The sequence below is a fragment of the Lepidochelys kempii genome, chromosome 3 (genome assembly GCF_965140265.1).
Source record: "Lepidochelys kempii isolate rLepKem1 chromosome 3, rLepKem1.hap2, whole genome shotgun sequence".
NCBI lineage: Eukaryota > Metazoa > Chordata > Testudines > Cheloniidae > Lepidochelys > Lepidochelys kempii.
In genome coordinates, this window is record NC_133258.1 from 47,866,958 (window position 1) to 47,890,867 (window position 23,910).

Genomic DNA, 23,910 nt, shown 5'->3' on the forward strand with positions numbered 1-23,910 from the left:
GTCTAATATATTTAAAACAGCTGGACTGCATGCTGATTCAGTGCTGCAGTAGCAGCAGAGGGATGCTAGAGAGCCTCTGCCACCTCTTCAGCACTGCTTTCTTGCCTCAGCCTCTGCAAAAGCAGCAGAAGCAGCAGCACAGCACAGATGCCTTTTAAAGCAGCCGTGAAAGCTTTGTGACTTCTCCCCCCAAAACCAGAGGAGTCATGCAATCCATGACTGTGTGCCAAATCTCTAGCCCTGAATATTATTTTCTAATTTCTATCAGAGTCCCATGTTTTTAAGTTGGCAGGCTCTCAGTGAAATAGGTTCAGTTGTTTACTCTCATATCCACCCACCACTTGCAAAAATCCTCAGAAGTCACAGATTTTTTTAAAATAATGATAAACGACAGAGTCCATGACGGCTGTGATAAAGCTCTAATTATCCCTGTCGGGCAGGGTGGGTTTGTCAGAGCATGCACATGTACTCAGACCTCTTTTAAACCTTGCACTTCGTATATCTCACTTTGACCAAATTTCTACCCCTTCCAACCCTAACCTTCTATGATTCTATGATTCTATTCCATTGGCCTGATTTTAGTGTGAATTTTGGACTTCATCTGTTCCTATTGAAGTCAATGGCAAAACTTCACTGGGAGCAGGAGCACAACCTGAGCACTCAATTCTGCCACCTACACCAATGTTGAGTGATTCCTTCTTGTGGACTAAAGAACTACTCAGCGTGTGTAAGGGAGGCAGAATCAGGATCCTAGTGATTCATGACTTGGGGATTCCTTTTCCCCAGACTTTACGTGTAAAGTTTTGGGTGTTTTCAGATAATCTGGGGCTTTCTAGTTGCTCTGAGAATCATAGAAGTATAGGACTGGAAGGGACCTCAATAGGTCATCTAGTCCAGGCCCTTCTCTCAAGGCAGGACTACCTGATAATTAGACCATTCCTGAGGAGTGTTTAACTTGTTCTTAAAATCCTCCAATGACGAAGATTCCATAAACTCCCTAGGCAATTTGTTCCAGTGCTTAACAAATCCTGACAATGGGGAAGTTTTTCCTAATGTCCAACCTAAACCTCCCTTGGTGCAATTTAACCCCACTGCTTCTTGTCCTATTCTCAGAGGTTAAGGAGAATAATTTTTCACCCTCCTCCTTATAACAACCTTTTATGTACTTGAAAACTGTCTGTCTCCTCTTCTCCAGACTAAACAAGCTCAATTTTTTCAATCTTCCCTCATAGGTCATGTTTTCTAGACCTTTAATCATTTTTGTTGCTCTCCTCTTGACTTTCTCCAATTGGTCCAAATCTTTCCTGAAATGTTGCACCCAGAACTGGACACAATGCTCCAGCTGAGGCCTTATCATGCAGAGTAGAGTGGAAGAATTACTTCTCGTGTCCTGCTTACAATATTTTTGCTGATACATCCCAGAATGATGTTTGCTTTTTTTTTTTTTTTTGGCAACAGTGTTACACTGTTACACATATATAGCTTGTGATCCACTATGACTCCCAGATCCCTTTCTGCAGTACTCCCTCCTAGGCAATCATTTCCCATTTTGTGTGTGTGCAATTGATTGTTCCTTCCTAAGTGGAGTACTTTGCATTCATATTAAAGAAAATATAATCTCATGAAATTGCACTTCCTTGAAAAAATGTAAAATAGAAGTACAACCCAGTCCTATACAGTACTACTGATAAACTCTTCACAGAGTACTGATGTTAATTCTTATTCCATTTCTCAGCCTAGATGTCACATTGTTTTTAACAGAACAAACTAAAATACAAACTACTTCAGTTTGCATTTTGTTCCTTCCCTTCCCCCGCCCATGAATTTTCAGTACAGCCAAGAGGATTAAAATAGTCCTTTCCTTCCTTTGTTTTAAGAGTCTAGTGTAAAAAAAAAAAGGGGGGGGGGAATGCAAATGTTGGTTCTGTGTTCTCCTTATAGCTTTTATTCTGTAGTTCATAAAAGGCAGCCCAACTGTCTAATAGTCCTGAGACTGTCAATTCTTATATATGTCAACTTTTCCATTGCCAGGATGTGTCAGACTTCATCCACTCACTTATCCTTGGTGTTCTGGGTTGCTCCTATATGACTGTAATTGTACTGTACATCTTGTTGCCCAAAGGATGATTAATAGTCATTTAGTCATACATCCCTTTAAATAGCATACACAATACATACACCTCAAGTTGCAAGGGTAAACTACTGTCTGAAGTTTTTATCATCTTTGTACCTTTAAGCCTTCTGAGTCTGTATTATCTCACAGAGGTTTTACCTCTGCATTCAGGACACTATAAGGTGAGGCAAACTCCAGGCATAATAGTCAGTCTGTGGCAGACAGATAAGGAGACCAGGTAGTAGTGGGGAGGCAGAGATCCTCTGTGTGAATGCCCCTTTTCTTCAGTGGATCCTCTGTAGTGTATAGGTTTGGAGAACATAAGAACAGCCATACTGTGTCAGACCAAAGGTCCATCTAGCCCAGTATCCTGTCTTCCGACAGCGGCTAATGCCAGGTACCCCAGAGGCAATGAACAGGTAATCATCAAGTGATCCATTCCCTGTCACTCATTCCCAGCTTCTGGCAAACAGAGGCTAGGGACACCATCCCTGCCCATCCTGGCTAATAGCCACTGATGGACCTATCCTCCATGAACTTACCTTGTTCTTTTTTGAACCCTGTTATAGTCTTGGCCTTCAAAACATCCTCTGGCAAAGAGTTCCACAAGTTGACTGTGCATGGTGTGAAGAAATATTTCCTTTTGTTTGTTTTAAACCTACTGCCTATTAATTTCATTTCGTGACCCCATGTTCTTGTGTTATGAGAAGGGGTAAATAACACTTCCTTATTTACTTTCTCCACACAGTCATGATTTTATAGACCTCTATCATTTCCCCTCTTAGTCGTCTCTTTTCTAAGCTGAAAAGTCCCAGTCTTATTAATCTCTCTTCTTGTGGAAGCTGTTCCATACCCCTAATAATTTTTGTTGCCCTTTACTGAACCTTTTCCAATTCTAATATATCTTTTTGAGATGGGGCGACCACATCTGCATGCAGAATTCAAGGTGTGGGTGTACCATGGATTTATATGGAGACAATATGATATTTTATCTCTCATTATCTATCCCTTTCCTTATGGTTCCTAACATTCTGTTTGCTTTTTTGATTGCTGCTGCACATTGAGACCAAATCTCTTTCCACTTCTGTGGCTGTATGTATGCTGGGCAAACTCTTCCCCTCTCCCCTTTTGAAGGAAGAGTTCACAGGAGACTGGGCTAGTTTTCTCTTCCCCTATACAGGTTATTTTCACACAGAGAGGCCCTCAGATTGTAAGATTCTAGGAGGAGAGGGCTGGATTTTTAAAAAAAATCTGTTTATAAAACTTCATGTACACCAGTGACATGATGAAATAACAGTTATTTTTCCTATGAAATTCTTCAGGCTGTGGCTGTGTGACAAGGAAATCCCTTAAAATGAAAAAGTTCACGCTGTTCGATTTTGTAAATGATAATTCGCTACAAATTGGAGAGACTTCATGGATTCAGGATCTTCCCAATGATGACAGTGAACTAGAAGGACTCCTGAAACCAAATGAGCAGGTGCTAGTTAACTGGCCTGTGGGAGAAAGGAAGACAGAGAAACATTTAGTAAAAGTAGTGTACATGAGTGGTGAGTCCATCTGCAAAGCAGCCCATTTATAACAATTTAATTTCAGATGTCGCTAGCTGACTAGCAGAATAGTATCATCTGCTTGGACTTCTCTTTTCTCCACTTCAGATGACCCTCAAGAGCTAGTTGAGATGATGCAGAAGATATTGCAGGCGGATGAAATTACAAAAATACAAGTTGTTGGAAAAGGCAAGAGGAAGAGGATTGAGATGATATTCTCAGAGAGTGAAGATAGTGACCTGGACAAAGGGCAGGTGGGTTTTCAGTCTCTGTTGTTTTCCCAAGTGTGAACCTGTTACTTTTATGCCCTAATATAAATATAATGTTCCAGTGCATTGCTCGTGACTTTTCAGTATGTGTATGTTGGCAGTGGAGACAAAGGCAATCTTCACATCATGCCTTAGCTCAATGACATGTTGGGGTAATTGATAACACGGGTCCAGATCTTCCCTCCATCCTTATCAGAAGTTGCAGAAGGATAAAATGTATGTAGAATCTTCACAGCTTTGGATATTGTGCACCTACACTGCATCATCCCCAATGAGAAAGGGCTCTGACAACACCATAAAGTGGGCAAGGGTCATGGCTTCTGAAGTCTGCCGTGGAGTGAGATCTGCAAATTACTCAGGAGAATCCATGGATCTCAGAACTGACAAAAGATACAGACATATTTTTTCTACTCAAAAGACATAGTAAGGCCAAAATGAATAAATGTTTGTAGTGTACAATGAAATCTTCTGATAGAAAACACTATGTGAGTGCAAATGTGTTATCATGTGGTTATTTTCAGGGGAAAATGATGAAGAGTATAAAAAGAAAGAAATCATTACAGGCCTCTGCCTCTGCCAACATCCTGAGTCAACTTGAAACATCTTTAATTAACAAACAGGTAAAACATCTTGTCATCAGTAATTTGCAGCTGTGCAGCACAACAAAGCTGAGGTTCACATTTAAAAAAAATTAATTTATTTAAAATTTTAAGTGAATTAGTGCCGATGAAAGATGCTATCTTTGTATATGTTCATATAGTGCTTGGGAGATATAAAGTAGTGTATTAGAGCTAAGTATTGTTAATATTGTAGTCAACCAGTTAGTTGAATTACAGTATCAATGTTAGTTAAGTTGATTATTAAGGTGAACTCATATTTATATTTTGTGTGTCTTTGTAAAGAGAATATCCTCCTTTAGCCAAACAGTTTAATAGTAGATACTTTTATTTTCTGTTGTTGCTTTTTAGCCCAATTTATTTTTTTCAGAGAGAACCGTATTCTGGAAATGCTTTTCTGTACAGCGAAAGCAGTAGTGATGATGAGGAGCCCTTGTTTCAGTTATCCAAAGTGGAACTACGTGCCAAAATAAAAAGTCTGAAAAGGAAACTGACAGACACCATGAGAGAAAACTGTCGCCTACGGCAGTCACTGGTCATGCTTCAAGGTAAACTGTGGGGAAATGGACACTTTTTGATGAAGAGGAGAACTGAAAGCACATAAAGTCCTGATTGTTGTGAGGACACTTACGTGAGAACTGTGAGTGCTGAAGCATCTGTCAAGATCTAGCCCCAAATTAGTAAAAAAAAGTCATTTCTGTATGACTACAGCATTTAATTCCAGTTGGCCCATAGATGAAATCAACTTAAAAAGAGACTGTGAGATCATTGAGTTTAAAGATGGAAAAAAAACTGGTTAAATCAGCAGGATTGTTCCTCACAGAACATTTTCATGTGCTTTGTGTAAGTGTAGGTCAAGTTTGAATAACTCCAGCAACTGGGTCTCCACTGACCAAAGTCTAACTGATGTTATTGTTCGGCAATTATTGATATTCTAAAATTTCCCCTACTTAGTTCTATCCCTTAACTTCTAATTATTCATCCCTGAACCAAATAATTTCTTCCTTTTGAAAATCATCAGTTATTTCTAAGTGACGCCTTGTAATCTTTTAACCAATTTATATCCATTTAGCTCTTTTAACCAAGCCTTTAGTCACCTTAGTTGGCCTTCTCTAGATCCCTCTTCAATTCATTGTTGTTTTCTTAATATGGGCAGCCAAAACTGTATGCAGCACTCAAAATGTAAATGAACAAATGTTCCTTAAATAGGGTCTGTCACCTGCCTTATCAGTAACATGATGCCACCGAATGTACAACCCAGTATAACATTGCTTTTTTTTCCCCTTGGTCACCATATGATGCTGCAAGCACATATTCAATTCAGTTCATTGTCTGCCTAGTCCTCTCTCATTGTTACTTTGTTTCAGTCTTCCCTCACCCATTTGACCTTTGTGTTCTGGATTGTTTTTCTCTAAATGTATCAGTAGGATTTTTTCAGGTTGAATCTGATATTGTTAATATCTGCTATTGTTAATATTTTAGGTTGAATCGGATATTGTTAATAGAGTGGTGTAGCCGTATTGGTCCCAGGATAGTAGAGAGACAAAGTGGGTGAGGTAATATCTTTTATTGGACCAGCTTCTGTTGGTGAGAGAGACAAGTTTTGCGCTTACCCAGAGAGAGCTTACTCTCTCTCCAACAGAAATTGGTCCAGTAAAAGACTGTTAATATCTGTCCATTGCATTTAAATTGCTAGGTCAATTTCTACTTTCCTCTTGAATGCTTACATTTCCCCTTTGCTGTATAATTTCTATTAGTTTAATTACTGTGCTTTTTGCTTCCTCTTTATCTCTTACAGTGTTTCATTAGATCATGCTTTGCCACTCCACTGAATGTAATCTCTGTAATGGACTCACTCCAGAAAAGCTCATCTGTGTAAATAATATGTTGACCAAATAAGGGGACATTTTCACGGATTTCTTATAACAAGAAATAAAAGGTCAAATGCAGCCAGACATACCTCCATTCTAGTGAATAGAATTGGACCTGCTTCTAACTATTGTGAATTTCGCCCATACTCTTCAATCTTGTAGTGCTGTACATATTTTGAGAAAACAGTGTAAGAAAAACAGCCAGGTCAGCATTACGGTGGGCATGTGTTAACCAATGGCTCCTTTTATCAATCCACAGACAGCTAGCACGTTGCTTATGCTGGAAGCCTGATCTCCATTGTGGGGTTCATTTGATGACAGGGCAGGGAAGGAATTTTAAAAAAAGGAAGCAGCATTCTAATGATATCTCTGCTGATTGCTGGGGTTGGTCTAGAAGGAGACTGCAAGTCCTGTTCTTTTGACTACTGTGACAAGAGTTTGGTTACAAAAATACCTGTATACATGAAACTAAACCAAAGTTTAGTAGCATCAGTGGCTATTCTTAGTGATTACTCTTTCTAATTTCAGTGTTGCCACAGGCAGTCACACATTTTGAGGAACTGGTAGGTATGGCTGAGGCCCTGCTCAAAGGGGGAGTGACCACATCTGCCTCCAGTATTCATTCACACACTGTCTGGAAAGCATCAAACAGTTCTTTATCAGATTCATATGCAACTATCCACAGTAACTCCAATTCACCGATAGCATTGAACATGGAAGAAGAGGAGCAACAGCCTGAGAAACAGGTTAGCTGAAAGCTTATTTCAGCAATAAGAGTGAAATAAAAGTTGATATATTGCAACATTTATTGAGACTATGTAAAGAAAAGTAAACCTCAGTAATGATAATTTTATTATCAGACAGTAATTAGGAAAGTTGAGAAATTTATTAATAAATAATCATTATCCTTTTGTGTGTGAGAGGTTTCCCATTAGACATAGTGAATCACAGTGAGCCCTCAGGTGCAATTTTGCAACTCCCTTGACTTCATTAGATTTTCATGTCTTTGGGTGAGGAGAGCATGGATCAGTATGAAATGCTTTTCAATTCAATTTCAATAAATCCTATGCTTGGCTGTGCATGGGGGACTTTGATTGACTTCAAACAGCTGAGGGGAAAATATGACCTTAAAGTTATGAAAGAAGGTCTAAATCTTTCTTTTTAAAATAATAAATAAATAAATAAATGAGGGGGAAAGGGTGTCTTTCTGTCCATGTTAAAGAGATTGGCCAGAAGTTAATTGGAGTTACTCTGATTTTGGATGGAGCGACCTGGGTCCCAGATGTTCCATTATAGTAATAGAGCATTATCAAGAGATCACAGGCACAGAATCTATACAGGAAAAATATCAATTTAAAGATTTAATTAAAGAATAACTCCATTAGTTTCTGCATTCATAATTTACATAAACGTTTCTATGTACTGAGTCATGCCAATCCATACAGATCAGTTGTATGGATTGTATTTCACATGTCCCTAAATCAGGAAAAATCCATTCAAAACTATTAAGAGATGACAATTTTATTAAATATGACAACTGTTATGTACAAAATGTGCTGGGAGAGAAGCTGAGCCCTGATTAGGGAGTGGGGCTTCTCTGACTAGGGGTCCTATAAAGGTAGCCAGCCAGTCAGGCAGTGGCATAAACAGCTGCAGCGGCACGAGAGCCAGCAAACAGAGCGGTTGAAAGGGGAGTTTGCATTGCGGTGCTTGTTTGGGGTTTGTTTTTGCTGTTGGTGCTGGTATTTTGGTGTGGTTTGTGTTTCCCAGATTAACAGGATTAGGTGAGAAGGCTATGACAGATACAGAGGCAGCAGTGGGGGTGACCCATGTAGTGGAAGACACAATGAAGATGACTGGATGTGGAAGCTGCGGTATGTACATGATCCTGGAGGGGGTACCTGGAAAGAGTTTCATCTGCATAGTGCCGCCTGATAGAGCTGATGGAAGAAAAGATCAGAGGATTGGAGATGCAGGTGGAAAGTCTGGTTGAGTTTAGAAGGGGGTCCGAGCAGATTATGGAGCAAAGACATGAGGAGGCTGAAGGGAAAAGCTCAGACTTGCAGATGGAAGCAGGACTGAAGAACTCTGAGGGAATACTGCTGGGTGAAGAAAATGGACAGTGGAAGCATGTGACTAAGAGAACCAGGCAGAGGAAAAGACAGGCTAGTGAAGGAGAAATAGAGCTCAAGAACAGGTTTGCAAAGTTGGAAAATGAAGAAGGGGCTCAGCAGGTGGTCACTGAAGGTGGAAGGGCAAGGAAGAAGAGAAGAGCAGCTAGTCCTACAGGAAAAGGGGAAGAGTCAATGGAGACTATGCCAAATATGAGCCCCTGGAAGATACAGGATGTGTTGAAGAGGATTACAAGGGAGAATAGAAATGGAAAAAACTTGCAGCCAGAGGGAACAGGGGATAGACCAGAGAATTGCACCGTCACCAGGAAAAGGCAGGTCTACGTGATCGGGGACTCCTTACTGAGAAAAATGGACAGTCCTGTAACCAGAGCTGATCCAGAGAATAGAAGGGTATGCTGTCTTCCAGGTGCTAAGATACGGGATGTGGACCTGAGGTTGAAGAGGATCCTAAAGAAAGTGCAAAAGAATCCACTGATCGTCCTTCATGTGGGAACAAATTATACCGGTAGATTCTCGCTAGAACGTATCAAGGGAGACTATGCCAGGTTGGGGAAGACGCTTAAGGAAATCAAGGCTCAGGTGATCTTCAGGGGATTCTGCCTGTTCCTAGAGAAGGGCAACAAAGGTGTGACAAGATTATGACTATCAACGGATGGCTCAGGTAGTGGTGCTATAAGAAGGGCTTTGGGAAGTATGGCCACTGGGAGGCATTCATGGACAGAGGACAGTTCTCTCGGGATGGACTTCATCTGAGTAGGGAAGGAAATAGACTTCAAGGATGGAGGCTGGCACAACTGATTAAGAGAGCTTTAAACTAGGAATTTAGAAGAGATGGTTGGGAGATGTCCAGGTGATCTCCACATCGGATTTTAGTATGGAGAGGGAAGAAAACAAAGTAAGAAAGGACACAGCCCTGGGTAGGAGAATGGACATAAGGAGAAAGGGCAGGGTGGATACCAGTCTAATAGGTCATACTGGCTGTAGAATGTCTGTGCCTAATTGTGTAAAGAATGTGAGTGGGGCCAAACAGCAAAAATGAAGATGTTTTTACACCAATGCGAGGAGCCTCGGTAACAAACCGGAGGAACTAGAGCTACTGGTGCAGGAAGTGAAACCAGATATTCTAGGGAGAACAGAACCATGGTGGAATAGTCGTCACGACTGGACTACAGGTATTGAGGGGTATGTGCTGTTTAGGAAAGACAGAAATAAAGGTAAAGGTGGTGGAGTAACGTTATATATCAATGATGAGGTAGAATGTAAAGAAATAAGAAGCAATGGAATGGATAAGACCAAGTCCGTCTGGGCAAAAATCACATTGGGGAAGAAAACTATAAGAGCCTCCCCTGTGATAGTGCCTGGGGTGTGCTATAGACCGCCGGGATCTAATTTGGATATGGAAAGAGCCCTCTTTAATGTTTTTAATGAAGTAAATACAAATGGAAACTGTATGATCATGGGAGACTTTAACTTCCCAGATATAGACTGGAGGACAAGTGCTAATAATAATAATAGGGCTCAGATTTTCCTAGATGCGATAGCTGATGATTCCTTCATCAAGTAGTTGCTGAACCGACTAGAGGGGATGCCATTTTAGATTTGATTTGGTGAGTAGTGAGGACCTCATAGAATAAATGGTTGTAGGGGACAACCTTGGTTCAAGTGATCATGAGCTAATTCAGTTCAAACTGAATGGAAGGATAAACAAAAAAAAATCTGCGACTAGGGTTTTTTATTTCAAAAGGGCTGATTTTCAAAAATTAAGGAAATTAGTTAGGGAAGTGGATTGGACTGAAGAATTTATGGATCTAAAGGCAGAGGAGGCCTGGAATTACTTCAAGTCAAAACTGCAGAAGCTATCAGAGGCCTATATCCCAAGAAAGGGGAAAAAATTCATAGGCAGGAGTTGTAGACCAAGCTGGATGAGCAAGCATCTCAGAGAGGTGATTAAGAAAAAGAAGAAAGTATACAGGGAGTGGAAGATGGGAGAAATCAGCAAAGAAAGCTACCTTATTGAGGTCAGAACATGTAGGGATAAAGTGAGAAAGGCTAAAAGTCAAGTAGAGTTGGACCTTGCAAAGGGAATTAAAACCAATAGTAAAAGGTTCTATAGCCATATAAATAAGAAGAAAACAAAGAAAGAAAAAGTGGGACTGCTAAACACTGAGGATGGAATGGCGGTTAAGGATAATCTAGGCATGGCCCAATATCTGAATAAATACTTTGCCTCAGTCTTTAATGAGGCTAATGAGGATCTTAGGGATAATGGTAGCATGACAAATGGGAATGAGGATATGGAGGTAGATATTACCATATCTGAGGTAGAAGCAAAACTCCCGAACAGCTTAATGGGACTAAATCAGGGGGCCCAGATAATCTTCATCCAAGAATATTAAAGGAATTGGCACATGAAATTGCAAGCCCATTAGCAAGAATTTTTAATGAGTCTGTAAACTCAGGGGTTGTACCGTATGACTGGAGAATTGCTAACATAGTTCCTATTTTTAAGAAAGGAAAAAAAAGTGATCCGGGTAACTACAGGCCTGTTAGTTTGACATCTGTAGTATGCAAGGTCTTGGAAAAAAATTTGAAGGAGAAAGTAGTTAAGGACATTGAGGTCAATAGTAAATGGGACAAAATACTACATGGTTTTACAAAAAGTAGATCGTGCCAAACCAACCTGATCTCCTTCTTTGAGAAAGTAACAGATTTTTTTAGACAAAGGAAATGCAGTGGATCTAATTTACCTAGATTTCAGTAATGTGTTTGATATGGTGCCACATGGGGAATTATTAGTTAAATTGGAAAAGATGGGGATCAATATGAAAATTGAAAGGTGGATAAGGAATTGGTTAAAGGGGAGACTACAGCGGGTCATACTGAAAGGTGAACCGTCAGGCTGGAGGGAGGTTACCAATGGAGTTCCTCGGGGATCAGTTTTGAGACCAATCTTATTTAATCGTTTTATTACTGACCTCGGCACAAAAAGTGGGAGTGTGCTAATAAAATTTGCAGATGATATAAAGCTGGGAAGTATTGCCAATTTAGAAAAGGACCGGGATATCGTACAGGAGGATCTGGATGACCTTGTAAACTGGAGTAATAGTAATAGGATGAAATTTAATAGTGAGAAGTGTAAGGTCATGCATTTAGGGATTAATAAAAAGAATTTTAGTTATAGCTGGGGACGCATCAATTAGAAGTAACAGAGGATGAGAAGGACCTTGGAGTATTGGTTGACCACAGGATGACTATGAGCCGCCAATGTGATATGGCCGTGAAAAAAGCTAATGCGGTCTTGGGATGCATCAGGCGAGGTATTTCCAGTAGAGATAAGGAGGTGTTAGTACCGTTATACAAGGCACTGGTGAGACCTCACCTGGAATACTGTGTGCAGTTCTGGTCTCCCATGTTTAAGAAGGATGAATTCAAACTGGAACAGGTACAGAGAAGGGCTACTAGGATGATCCGAGGAATGGAAAACCTGCCTTATGAAAGGAGACTCAAGGAGCTTGGCTTGTTTAGCCTAACCAAAAGAAGGCTGAGGGGAGATATGATTGCTCTCTATAAATATATCAGAGGGATAAATACCAGGGAGGTATTTAAGCTCAGTACCAATGTGGACACAAGAACAAATGGATATAAACTGGCCATCGGGAAGTTTAGACTTGAAATGAGACAAAGGTTTCTAAGCATCAGAGGAGGTAAGTTCTGGAACAGCCTTCCAAGGGAAGCAGTGAGGGCAAAAGACCTATCTGGCTTCAAGATTAAATTCTATAAATTTATAGAAGAGATGGTATGATGGGATAACATGATTTTGGCAATTAATTGATCTTTAACTATTCATGGTAAATAGGCCCAATGGCCTGTGATGGGATGTTAAATGGGGTGGGATCTGAGTTACTACAGAGAATTCTTTCCTGGGTATCTGGCTGGTGAATCTTGCCCACATGCTCAGGGTACTCTGATTTCTACATGTAAACAGTAGGTGCATTAGATAGCTAATAGCCTAGGTCCAGATTTTGGAGCTCTTGCTAACATTGGTGAGCATTTACGGAGGCAAGTAGTTCCATTGAAACCAATGAGCCTGCTTGAGAAAACGTTCACCAGCATGAGTAAGGCGCCACAATCTGGCCCCTCCCTTGTATCTGCAAAATGTATTTTATATGTGCAGTTCCAAAATTAGATGTGCACACAACTGGGCACCCAGTTTTGAGTACACTGGTGTAGATGCTGCTTTTGAAAATGTTAAAATGTTGGGGAAAAAATTTAAGAAAAGTATGATTATATTTGGTTGTATTTTGTGAGGATTAGAACAGTCATGTCTATGACTATTGTATTTTTCAGTTCAAGATTGAAAAATGGCAGATTGCCCTTTGTAACAAGAGCAAGCCTCAAAAGTTTATAAATGATTTGATGCAAGCCCTTTATACACACGAATACATGGCCACGCATAGTCTGACAGGTGCAAAATCCTCCTCTTCGAAGGATAAAGCAGCAAAACCAGCAATGAATCAGAATGAAGTTCAGGAAATCATAGGTGATGACTAGTTTATATTACTTGATATGGCACTGTGTCTCATTTTTCATCACACTTTGAACTGCCACATTCATGTTACTAATTCATTTTTATTTGTTTTGGTCTTTTCACATTTATCTCATTACTGTTAAAAATGAAGAATCAGTAAAAAGCAAAATATCTTCTGTTCCTATTATGTGGATTTTGGATTATTAATATTTATTATTAAACATTTATATAGCACTGTAATATTGCATGGTGTTCTACAGAAACTAAAAATACCACCTAAAGTAGTCAAACATAGACTGAAGATAATGGACAAAGGAAAGGGTAGGCAAAGAGAAGACAAGAGTGTATATAAATATAAATAATGCCAGCTATATTCTTTAGTGAGTGAACGTGATAAGTTCTGATATTTTGAAAGAGGTTAAGATTGGGTGAGGCACAGGAATGGAAAGCAAGACAAACAAAGTAGGGCTTAATAGAAGGGTTTAAAGACAGAAGATGGTTGGTGCCCATGAAAGGGTGGTTCATTTCAGGTTTAAGGAGTAATGTGGAAAAAAAAGACCCAAATGTGTGAGAGGGAGCAGGAGATTAACTATTTGTCCTACCTTGTTTCTTTTAAGTGTAGGATGGAAAGATGGTTAGCAACAGGCAGTGAGATGTAGGCAGGGCAGAGCTGGTTGTCATTTTAAAAAGGGAGGACAAGGAGTTTGAAATGTATGCCAAAAGAGAGAGGGAGGTAGTGAAGAGACTTGAGGGAGTGACCTGGTTCTAATAGCAGGAGAGGAAGGTTATTTTAGCTGTCAAGTGGTGGCTAGACTGAAGTAGGGAGAAGCAATCTGGGAAGAGAGAAAGAGGTTATAGTAGCGCAGATGAGATAGAGACATGGCATGAATGAGCATTTTGGCAGCACATGTGGAGAGGAAAGGGTAAATTTTAGAAGTGTTATAGAGGGAGGAATGACAAGATAAGGGAATTGCCTAGTTTTAGTTGAGAAGAAGAAAAGAGCAGCTAAAGATAACTCCAAAGTTTGTTTGTTTATTTGATTTTAGCACTCGGTGACAGGGAAGTTGGAGCTGTCAAAAGTGATAGAGAAAGTGTGTTTGTAGGAGGAAAGATTTAGAAGGTCTTTTCCATGTTTTGTTTTTAAAAAACATGAGGCCATTCTTGAAGTATCAGAGAGCTAGGAAGAGATGCAAGCCTGGACAGATAGGGTGGGTAGATTGAGGAGCCATCAACAGAGGTAAGAGGAGAGGTCTTGGTGACCTCATCCATTTTCCAAGTGCCAGTGGGTGGGGGGAGAGGGCCAGGAGGGGAGAGGACAAAGGATAGACCCCTAAGAATCACCAGCATATTGGGGAGAGGAGATGGGGGACCTACCAAATGCAACACCGAAGGAGCAGTCAAACAGATAAGAAGAAAATGACAGCTAAGCATGCCCAAGGAAGAGAGTGTGTTACGAAAAGGTGGGTATTTGATTATGTTAAAAGCAGCAAAGTTTGAGCAGAGTGAGTTTGGAGAACAGACCTTGGACTTGGAATGGGAAAGATTATTAGTGACTGTTGTGAGGGCAGGTTCAGTGGAATGGAGTGGGCAGAAGTCAAACAGGAGGGAATTGTAAAAGGGGGTGGAGGAGAGGGAATGAAGGCACTGGGAATAGACAGCTATACAAGCAGCTTGAAGATATGTGGAATGGTTTGGATGAGTCAGCATGGATACATGCTGGGAAAGAGCACAATTGATGTTATATTTGCACTATGAATCCTCATGGAGAAGTTCAGAGAAAAGAGATGGTCACTGGGTAAGGTCTTTGTGAACCTAGAAAAAGTGTACAATCATGGAGAAGTGTGCCAGAAGGATATGTCCATCTTATCCAGGATACGTATGATGGAATCAGTTCCAGAGTCAAAGCTAAATAGAGCTACAGTAGAGAATGCCTGAGGAGGGAGGACCCACCTTAAAGGATATCACAGGCAGAGAGCTTAGAAGGGTGAAAAAATTTAAATTCCTAGGATCAATGGCTGACTCTGGTTCTTTCCTGAAAGATGCTAGGCATTGTACTAAAGCTGCATGTTGCAAATGGCAGGCACTGACCCCAGTTCTCTATGACAAAAAGATGCCAATAAAGTTAAAAGGAATTCTTTGCCAAAGGTTGTTGTGAAGGCCAAGACTATAACAGGGTTCGAAAAAGAACTAGATAAATTCATGGAGGATAGGTCCATCAATGGCTATTAGCCTGGATGAGCAGGGATGGTGTCCCTAGCCTCTATTTGCCAGAAGCTGGGAATGGGCGATGGGATGGGTCACTTGTTCTATTCATTCCCACTGGGGCACCTGGCATTGGCCACTGTCGAAAGACAAGATACTGGGCTAGATGGACCTTTGGTCTGACCCAGTATGGCTGTTCTTATCTAAAAGGTAGAGTGTATAAAATGTAATTCAACCCACCTTAATGTACAGAACAGAGACTTGGACAGCCACAGAAAAGGAAATTAGCATGCTCCCCACCACGGAAACGAAGACGTTGAGATGGTCAAATGGTTGAACACTGTGATAGGAAACAAAATGAGCTTAGAAGGGGCTTAATGTGAGTTGCTCCAGTTGAAGACAAGTTGAGGGAGACTAGGCTATTTTAGTATGGGCATATCCAGCAGAACCCGAAGAGTTATATCAGTAGGATGGCTCCTGAAATAATTGTGGCTGGAAGGTGACCAAGGGGGAGAACAAAGACTCAGTATGTGGACTGAATATCAATGTACCTCAGAGAGATCAATCTGCCTGACAGCCTGGCATAAAATCATGAACTTTGGAAGAAGATTATAAAGTCACTGACCCCAAATAGGGAAGTGGCAAGAAAGATGATGACAAGCAGCTCAAAAATAAAGGCGAGACTATAGAAAGAGACCGGGAGTCAAAGGAGGATTTCGTTAGGTGAGGGGAAACAATATGACTGAATGCAGATGGGAAGGAGTCAAAATAGCGAGAGCAACTGATAAGAGACAGAGAAGGAACGAGGAGCAAGTCAGATGTTTTAGGATGTGTGAGGTGATAGGAACAAGCTGGCCAATCAAAGAGTTTTCAGGAAAATAGAAGCTAGAAGATTTCATAGTGGGACACATGGTTAAAAGAAGATAAAATCAAAGGCGGACATGAGGATGATGAGGTAGTCAGGGGAGCAGGAAGTAGAGAGCTCCTGCTGGGTCATGTGAGTGCTGCATTCAGAGAAGTCAGTCAGCTCCTGAGCACACAGAGCAGGAGGAACAGAAATGGAAGAGGAAGAAGTAAGTAGAGACCAAGGTGGTGAAGAGCTGTCATGAGAGTGGATAAGAGGGTAGGATTAGGATTAATTGGCCAGGAAGAGAACAGAGATAAAGGAAGAAAGGCAGAGTATATATAGGAAGTATATAGTACAGGAAGTCATCAAGGTCATGGGACTTCCTTCTGAGTTACCCAACAAAGTTAGAGCAGGACTGGCAATATGGAAGGAGAAAACCAGACCGGAAATTGGTAAACCAGGCAAGGGGAGCAAAGAGGCCAAATACAGAAAAGAGTAGAATAAGTCTCTTTTGGATGTTTAAATTTCATAAGCCCAAATAATGTAACTTGGATCATACACTTAATATTTTCCCTGATTTGGCCCTGATCTGAAGATCCCATAAATGTCATCTCTTTATTTTGCAGGAATCACAAAACAGTTATTTCCAAATACAGATGATGCTTTAATTAGGAGAATGATGGGGCAAAAGCTAAACAATTGCACCAAGAAGCCAATTTTAAGCAAAGATCTTAATTCAGTTGTTTTTCAGAAGCATAGCTTTTGGTAAGTCTTTAAAAAAAAATCAAGCCTGCCTCCCAAATGTATTTCAATATGTGTCTCTGTCATTGCAGTAACAGAAACTAAAGTCATCTCAAAATTATCTTTCATATATATGTTCATATTGATACAGTTGCCCAATATGGAGATCCTTTCATATCCTTGTATAAATTTTACAAAATACAAAAGTACTCTTTATTTACATAGCAGCACAACCAGACTTCTCATTCTAGTCAGACCACACAGGGCAAGTAAGTTAAGGGAAGAAAAGAGAGAAGATTTAACATCCTCAAAATCAGTAACAGACTAATTTGATGAATATGTCTATTATAGAGTCTACATTATTTAGTCTTCCTATTACAAAGCCATTTTGTCCCCTTCATATGAATTAAAAGCATAAGACTTGAACTTCCACAGGGTTCAGCCCCCAACATCAGTGGATCTCAAGTTCTGCACAGATCTCAGGACATCCAAAAGACACAGGGTCAGAAGTTCTGTGCTTCAACAAGATTTTCTAGTGCTATGATAGGGAAACCCCTGCTACTTGGATAAGATAATACTGACAGGATTTGCATTAATTTACGTGTTAAAGACCCGTGTTTTTGAGGAGGGGATTATGTCATCGAGAAACACCATCCTTCCAGGTGTAGTTTCTCCTGCTCTTAGCCCACTCCACAGACTTCTTTCATAAAGCAATTTGAGATCTACTGATAAAAATGCCATATAGGCGCTATTAATAATGATTAGCATTATTCTCAGTTAATATATATATAGGTATGGTCTAAAAATACTAAACCTGTCCCTGTTTTTAATGAAGTCACCAATTTCTATTACAATGTTTTCAGGTGTCATTCAAAACAAATAGAGTTTAATAGAAAGTGAGACCTATATGACACTATGTAAGTCAATAAGAGTAGAGATTTTTGGAGAAAATCTCTTTAATGAGGGACAAAACTATTGACCTTACGTTAGGACTTTTGGAAAGAAATATCCTCCCAAAGGTCCACATTCTCCTACATCACTGTCAACCACTAAAAAGTCAATTCACATAAAGGCCCAATGGAACAGACACATCTGTGTTGTTTTTCGGCATCAATACTACATACCTGTGACTCACACCACCTTTTAAATTTATGTGAAATATTGATTAGGCATTATCAGAGCTGTTATATTGTGCCAAAGATCTTGTTATTGCAGCGACAAGATGAATTGTATCAAAGATTCACACCCCAGTGTTTCAAGCCACTAGGCCTTCTTGATGCCTCAAGCAGTCTTCAAAGCACTATCATAAACTGAGTGGCCATGTTTATTTGCATGGCATTTTGCATTCAATTAAAAAAAATATGTTACTAATGCTGGAATATTTTATTTTTAACTGTGATGCATTGTGGTATAAGGATTTTTGTTTTAGCGCTGTAACTGTCCTTGTTACAGTTGGGTTAAAAGTGATAGAGTAGGATTGCCACAAAGTACCCGAATAATAAAATCTGTAGGTCAAAATTCTCCTCTCATTTTCCACAGGCATGGGAAACTGGCTCCTCAGCATTCTCCTCCAGCCTCATGGAAGCTCTTCTTGTGAGAGCTCCATGAGGAACTGGAACCATGACTAGGGAGCCAGGGAGAGGGCTGGGAGGACAGCTGCTCACCAGGGCATCACCACACTCCAAAACCATAGGGCATACCAAACCAAGTGCAAACTCACTATGTTTCCAGCCACCTTCTGAGAGCAACCTATAGGGGGTCCCTACTTCACTTTAGATCAGGAGCAGGCAAACTTTTTGGCCTAAGGGCCACATCGGATTTTGGAAATTGTATAGTGGGCCGGTTAGGGGAGGCTGTGTCTCCCCAAACAGCCAGGCATGGCCTGCCCCCTCCCCCCCAGCTGCTTCTTACCCTGACGCCCCGCCCCCCCGGACTCCTGCCCCATCCAACCCTCCCTGTTCTCTGACAGCCCCCCCGGGACCCCTGCCCCATCCACCCTCCTGCTCCCTGTCCCCTGACCGCCTCTGGAACCTCCGCCCATGATTGCCCCCTGCTGCCCCATTCAATCCCTTCTCTCATTCCTGAAGGCCCCCCAGAACCCCTGCCCCATCCAACCACCCCTTCTCCCTGTCCCCTGACCGCCCCAAGAACCCCTGCCCCTGACTGCCACCCATCACCCCATCCAAGCCCCCCCTTCCTGACTGCCCCCCCGGGACCCCTGCCCCCATTCAACCCCCCTGTTCCCCACCCTCTAACCTCCGCAACCCCTGTCCACACCCCCGCCCCCTGACCACCACCCCGAACTCCCCTGCTCTCTATCCAACCCCCCCTGCTCCCTGCCCTCTCACCGCGCTGCATGGAACACCGGTGGCTGGCGGTGCTACAGCCGCGCTGCCCGGCTGGAGCCAGCCACGCCACCGCACAGCACCGGGTCAGGCCGGGCTCTGCAGCTGCACTGCCCCAGGAGCTCGCAGCCCAGCCTCCCAGAGCATTGCGCCGGCGGCGCAGTGAGCTGAAGCTGCAGGGGAGGGAGGACAGCAGGGGAGGAGCCAGGGTCTAGCCTCCCGGGCCAGGAGCTCAGGGGCCAGGCAGGAGGGTCCTGTGGGCTGTAGTTTGCCCACCTCTGCTTTAGATGTTTTTCATTTTCAGATCTAGTAGATTATTGCAGAATTCAGTCTTCTGTTAACTGCTTTCTTCTCCCTAACTTAATTACAATGTATGCCTTAACAATGCAAGAACAGTAATATCTACATAAATCTAGATACTGTGTAACAAAAACTATATGCGGTTACAAACTATCACAGTCTACAAAGCATTATCTATAAACCTTTCAGAAAGTGACAGAAACACTGTTACATGTTTTCACAGACTGAAAGTTCACCATGAGCCAAATTTATGTTTCATTATTAGAAGGAACCCCTTACCAAATAGAGTTAGTCATATAATATTAATGAAAGGTATTGACAAATTTACTGGTTTTTGTCACATAATTTATTCTCCAGGTGTATTTTGCTCTATTCAAATAGTTCTAAAGTTTATCAGAAATGCTTTGCTGAATATATTATTCAATTGTTATTCATTGTTTGTATTGCAGTGGTGCCAAGAGGCCCTATTTATGGACTGGAGGGGCCATCTGTACTAGATAATATATAACGCTAAGACTATAACCAAACAATGGGCCGGGCTCCAAAGAGTTTACAATCTAACAGATACCTTGGAAACTAATTCAATATCATATCAACCAGCACATGTTAATAACTTGTATCACTAAACAAAATCAGGGTTTCACAGATATTCTACTTAGACAGAGGCACCATGCCATGAAAATTCTGGCCTTGGATAGGGGATTCTGGGGAATCACAGTGGGGCTGCAGGTGAGCAGGCAGTAAATACATCTGAAACATAATAAGAAAATTATTTTTATTCACTTAAGTGTAGCGCTGGAGGGGGCATATTTCGATCTGGGAGAGGGGTTTCAATTGTTTCTTCTGTAGCTACCACTTCAAAATTCAGCTTTCCATCTCTGAGTCTTAAGTCATTCTTTCAGACCTTCATCCTCTGTAGCCCAGTTTGCATATTACATTGATCAAAGCGGCAAACAATCGAGGGTTTGGGCTTTTTACTTTTTATTGATCTGAATATTTTACAAGACATTCTGTGTGGTAGTAAAACAGAGATTACATACAATGTAGTACAAACATAACTACACAATCCATAGTCACCAAAAACTCACAGATACAAAATTCTCACTGGTCCCAGAGAAAAAATAAAAGCATTAACAGTAAAGTACATATAGTCTATTGTCAACTCCTATCTATGAATAAACACTGAAGGTGAGATTTTGTGCTGCGCCTCTAAGAGGGGCAGCACAGAATTCACAGCCCAGGACTTGCCTGATCCTGGGCTGCTCCAGTGGAGTGGCCCCCAGCATAATTTAGACCACCTTGGAAGCTTGTCTATGTTACAGCAGCATCCCCACGCTGCTGTGTGAACCACGGTGCTGTTCAGAATCTTATCTGAGCAATACTGTACATTATGGTCTCACCTCTAACACATCTCTACATTCACCAGTCCTACCCCTGGCATGCCCTTTACACCAGGGCTTACAAATGGGCCCTTAGAAAGCAGCCATACAGCTGTCTTTGATCTGCACCAGGGGAACTCCAGCAACCAAATACAAGACTTTTAGGATATGCTACACAGCAATGTAAGCCTCGGGTAAGTGGGACTCAAGTCCGGTCAGGGAACCCTGGGCTTGATCATCTACATTGCATTTTAACCCTCAGTTAAGAATTTTCTGACCCATGCTCGAACCTAGGGCTCTGTTGTCCACACTGCAGTGCACAGGCATGAGTCAAAGTAAACATGGAAAAACAGAGGAAAAACACACACACCAGTCTGGTGCAGTACAGTGTGCTCCAGCACACCCCAGGGAACCTTATACCTGCTCCTGCTGCACCCCGGCAGGCAGGGATAAAGGATTCCCAGGGAGGCTGCAGGGAAGTTTTGGGGCTAGCTCCCACTCTCTGCCCTTACAGTACATGCTGCCCAGACACCTCTGCACACATAGCCCCAGGGTGGGCCAGGAGCAAGGGCCAGAGAATGGAGTGGGACCAAGCAGCTGCCCTCCAGAGAGAGGGAGAAGAGCTCCCAGCTCAGCACGGGAGGAGGACGACCCCCAACATCCTGGCTGCTCCCACTCCCTGCAGGGCAGCCGCTTGGTCCCTGCTCCGCTCTCTGCCCCCCCCTTGCCCTCCAGGGGGCTGTGTGTGCAGGAGCACCCGGACTGCATGCACTGCCAGGGAGGTGAGTGAGAGCCAGCCCCCAAATTTCCTCACAGCAAGGTGGAGCCAGAGCCACTACCAGGGGAGGCTGTGGGGAGGTTTTGGGGCTGGCTCCCACTCACCACCCTGACAGTGCATACAGTCCAGGTCCTTCTGCACACACAGCCCCAGGGGGGTCCGGGAGCAAGGGACAGAGTGGAGCAGGAACCAAGTGGCTCCCCTGCAGGGAGGGGGAAGCAGCGGAGCTTTTGGCTCAGCACAGCCAAAGAAGCGATGGACCCCAGCGTCCTAGCAGCTGGGAGTTGCCTCCCACTTGTCAGCTTTGCTCCCTGCTCAGGGCAAGTTCTGCACAGCAGCCAGGAGGAGCTGGAGCTACCACCACGAGAGGAGCAGGAATGAGGAGCGCGCTTGGCCAAGCAATAATGGCACTTCCAGTCACTGCTCTGGCTGCCTGCAGTGCTGCTGTTCTGCCGCAGGGAACTCTGGGATACACCCGGAGGACTTCCAGGACCTGAGTCAAGCACACAGGAAAGCAATGGGACTCAGACCTTAGGTCCCAGTTTAACACTGTCTCGGACCATCCAGTGGGATCTGGGAGCTCTAAGTTAATACAATTAGTGGGTGGGTGCAAAGAGGATTAGTCTTGCGCCCAGGCTCAAGCCCAGGTTTACACTGCTGTGTAGACATAGCCTTAGGAACGCTTTATGCTGCACTGTTCCTTGTATCTGGTGTAAAGGGGCTGGAGAGGAGATAAGGATCTCACCCTACAATGTTCTAGTCAGGTAGAAGATAGAATTCTGAGGCAATCTAACTGTAATCTGTTGTCTGGCTATAAAACCATGTACGGAAGTGTAAAGCTGATCTGCTGACTGCTCTTTATCCAGAACAAGTGGATTTCATTAGCTTCACTAAGGAATGGAAAAGGCCAGAGTCTCTCTGAGACAAAAGAGGGGATCCACAGAGGAGTAGGACTTCCAGCAGAGACAGACCATACTCCCCATTCAGGAGGGTTTGGGACTTAGGCTTGTGACCCTGATCGTGCAATTCTGTGACTGGTCATAGGGGTTTACTCACACAGTTCTCAGGACTAGACTGGTAACTGCAGTCTTGCCTTAAGGTTTTGTTATTTTAATTATGAATAAAGATTAACCCCAGGAAGGGAGGCTTGAGTTTAACAGTATCAGCTGTATGGATAATGTATTTGCTGCCCCTACAGTTTTGGTGTCCTCTATAAATATGATCGCTGTTGAATTTATGCTAAAAGAAATATCCAACAAAAGAAAGAGATGAAGCAGCCATATAGGATAAAAAGATGTACTCTATATTTTGTAGTTTAATTGGTCCAATAATAATCCAAATCCTATTACAGTATGTGACTGCACTATAAATTGTAAGAAGCTTGAAAACTAACAGACACTGCACTAATCTATTATGATACCTATTACTCACCAAGCCTCATGGAAGTGCTCCACTGACCACCAGTTTACTACTTAAGAACCACTGAGATAATAGCAAGTGAAAGAATTTCCATATTTGTTTTTTCCTCACTGGATAACCAATAAGGCAACACATAACCCAAAAAATATAAATACACCAGCAAGGACAGAATACAACTTACTGTATTGTATATTTTTGCTATTTCTCCCAAGGATGAGAAGGCCCCTTAAAACAATCATTATGCTTGTCTACATGGGAAATTATTCCTGATTAACTCCATTTGTGGATGGAGAATAAGAATAGTGCCTTATTGCAAATAAACTTAATCCACTTCCAAAATGGATTCACAGTGGGTTACGTTAATTTGGGATAAAACACTCTTATTCTGGAATATTAGCATCTACACATGGAGATAATCAGAAATAGTTTATCTGTTTTAAACTCACACACTACTTTATTCTGGATTAATCTTCATGTGTAGATTAGCCCTTTGTTAGCTGTATTACAAACCATGTGTCAGTTCACTGTAATATTCTGTTTTGTTTCATGAAAGCAGCAATAGCCTCAAACAATGTTATAAAACTAAATGAAAATTGGAAAGTATATTTTTAAAAAATTCACACAGGTTGTGAAAAATAATATAAACACTATATACATTATAAGAAAAGGAGACACACTTGGTCTCCATTGTGAGTACTGAATGCTCACAGAGTTTAACACCAGAAGGGACCACCAAATCATCTAGTCTGATCTCCTGAATATCACAGGTCACCAACACCACCCAGAACAGTACACTAAACCCAAGAACTGAAAATA

General features: G+C 41.9%; 1 protein-coding gene across 11 annotated transcripts in view; it reads left to right on the plus strand.

Annotated features, from left to right (window-relative positions):
• The window catches only part of BEND6 (BEN domain containing 6), a 115,674-nt gene that overhangs the window by 87,251 nt on the left and 4,513 nt on the right, over nt 1–23,910 (plus strand). For 9 of the 11 annotated variants that reach the window (XM_073336307.1, XM_073336304.1, XM_073336309.1 and 6 more), the window contains 7 exons: nt 3,436–3,663; nt 3,772–3,917; nt 4,454–4,552; nt 4,920–5,097; nt 6,949–7,166; nt 12,903–13,095; nt 16,759–16,897. In XM_073336307.1, the coding sequence (XP_073192408.1) occupies nt 3,468–3,663; nt 3,772–3,917; nt 4,454–4,552; nt 4,920–5,097; nt 6,949–7,166; nt 12,903–13,095; nt 16,759–16,897 (1,169 nt within the window). In that variant the 5' untranslated portion in view covers nt 3,436–3,467. Of the gene's footprint in view, nt 1–3,435; nt 3,664–3,771; nt 3,918–4,453; nt 4,553–4,919; nt 5,098–6,948; nt 7,167–12,902; nt 13,096–16,758; nt 16,898–18,088; nt 18,309–19,967; nt 21,641–23,910 lie in introns of those variants that run through there. The other 2 variants (XM_073336313.1, XM_073336314.1) reach the window with 2 other exon arrangements.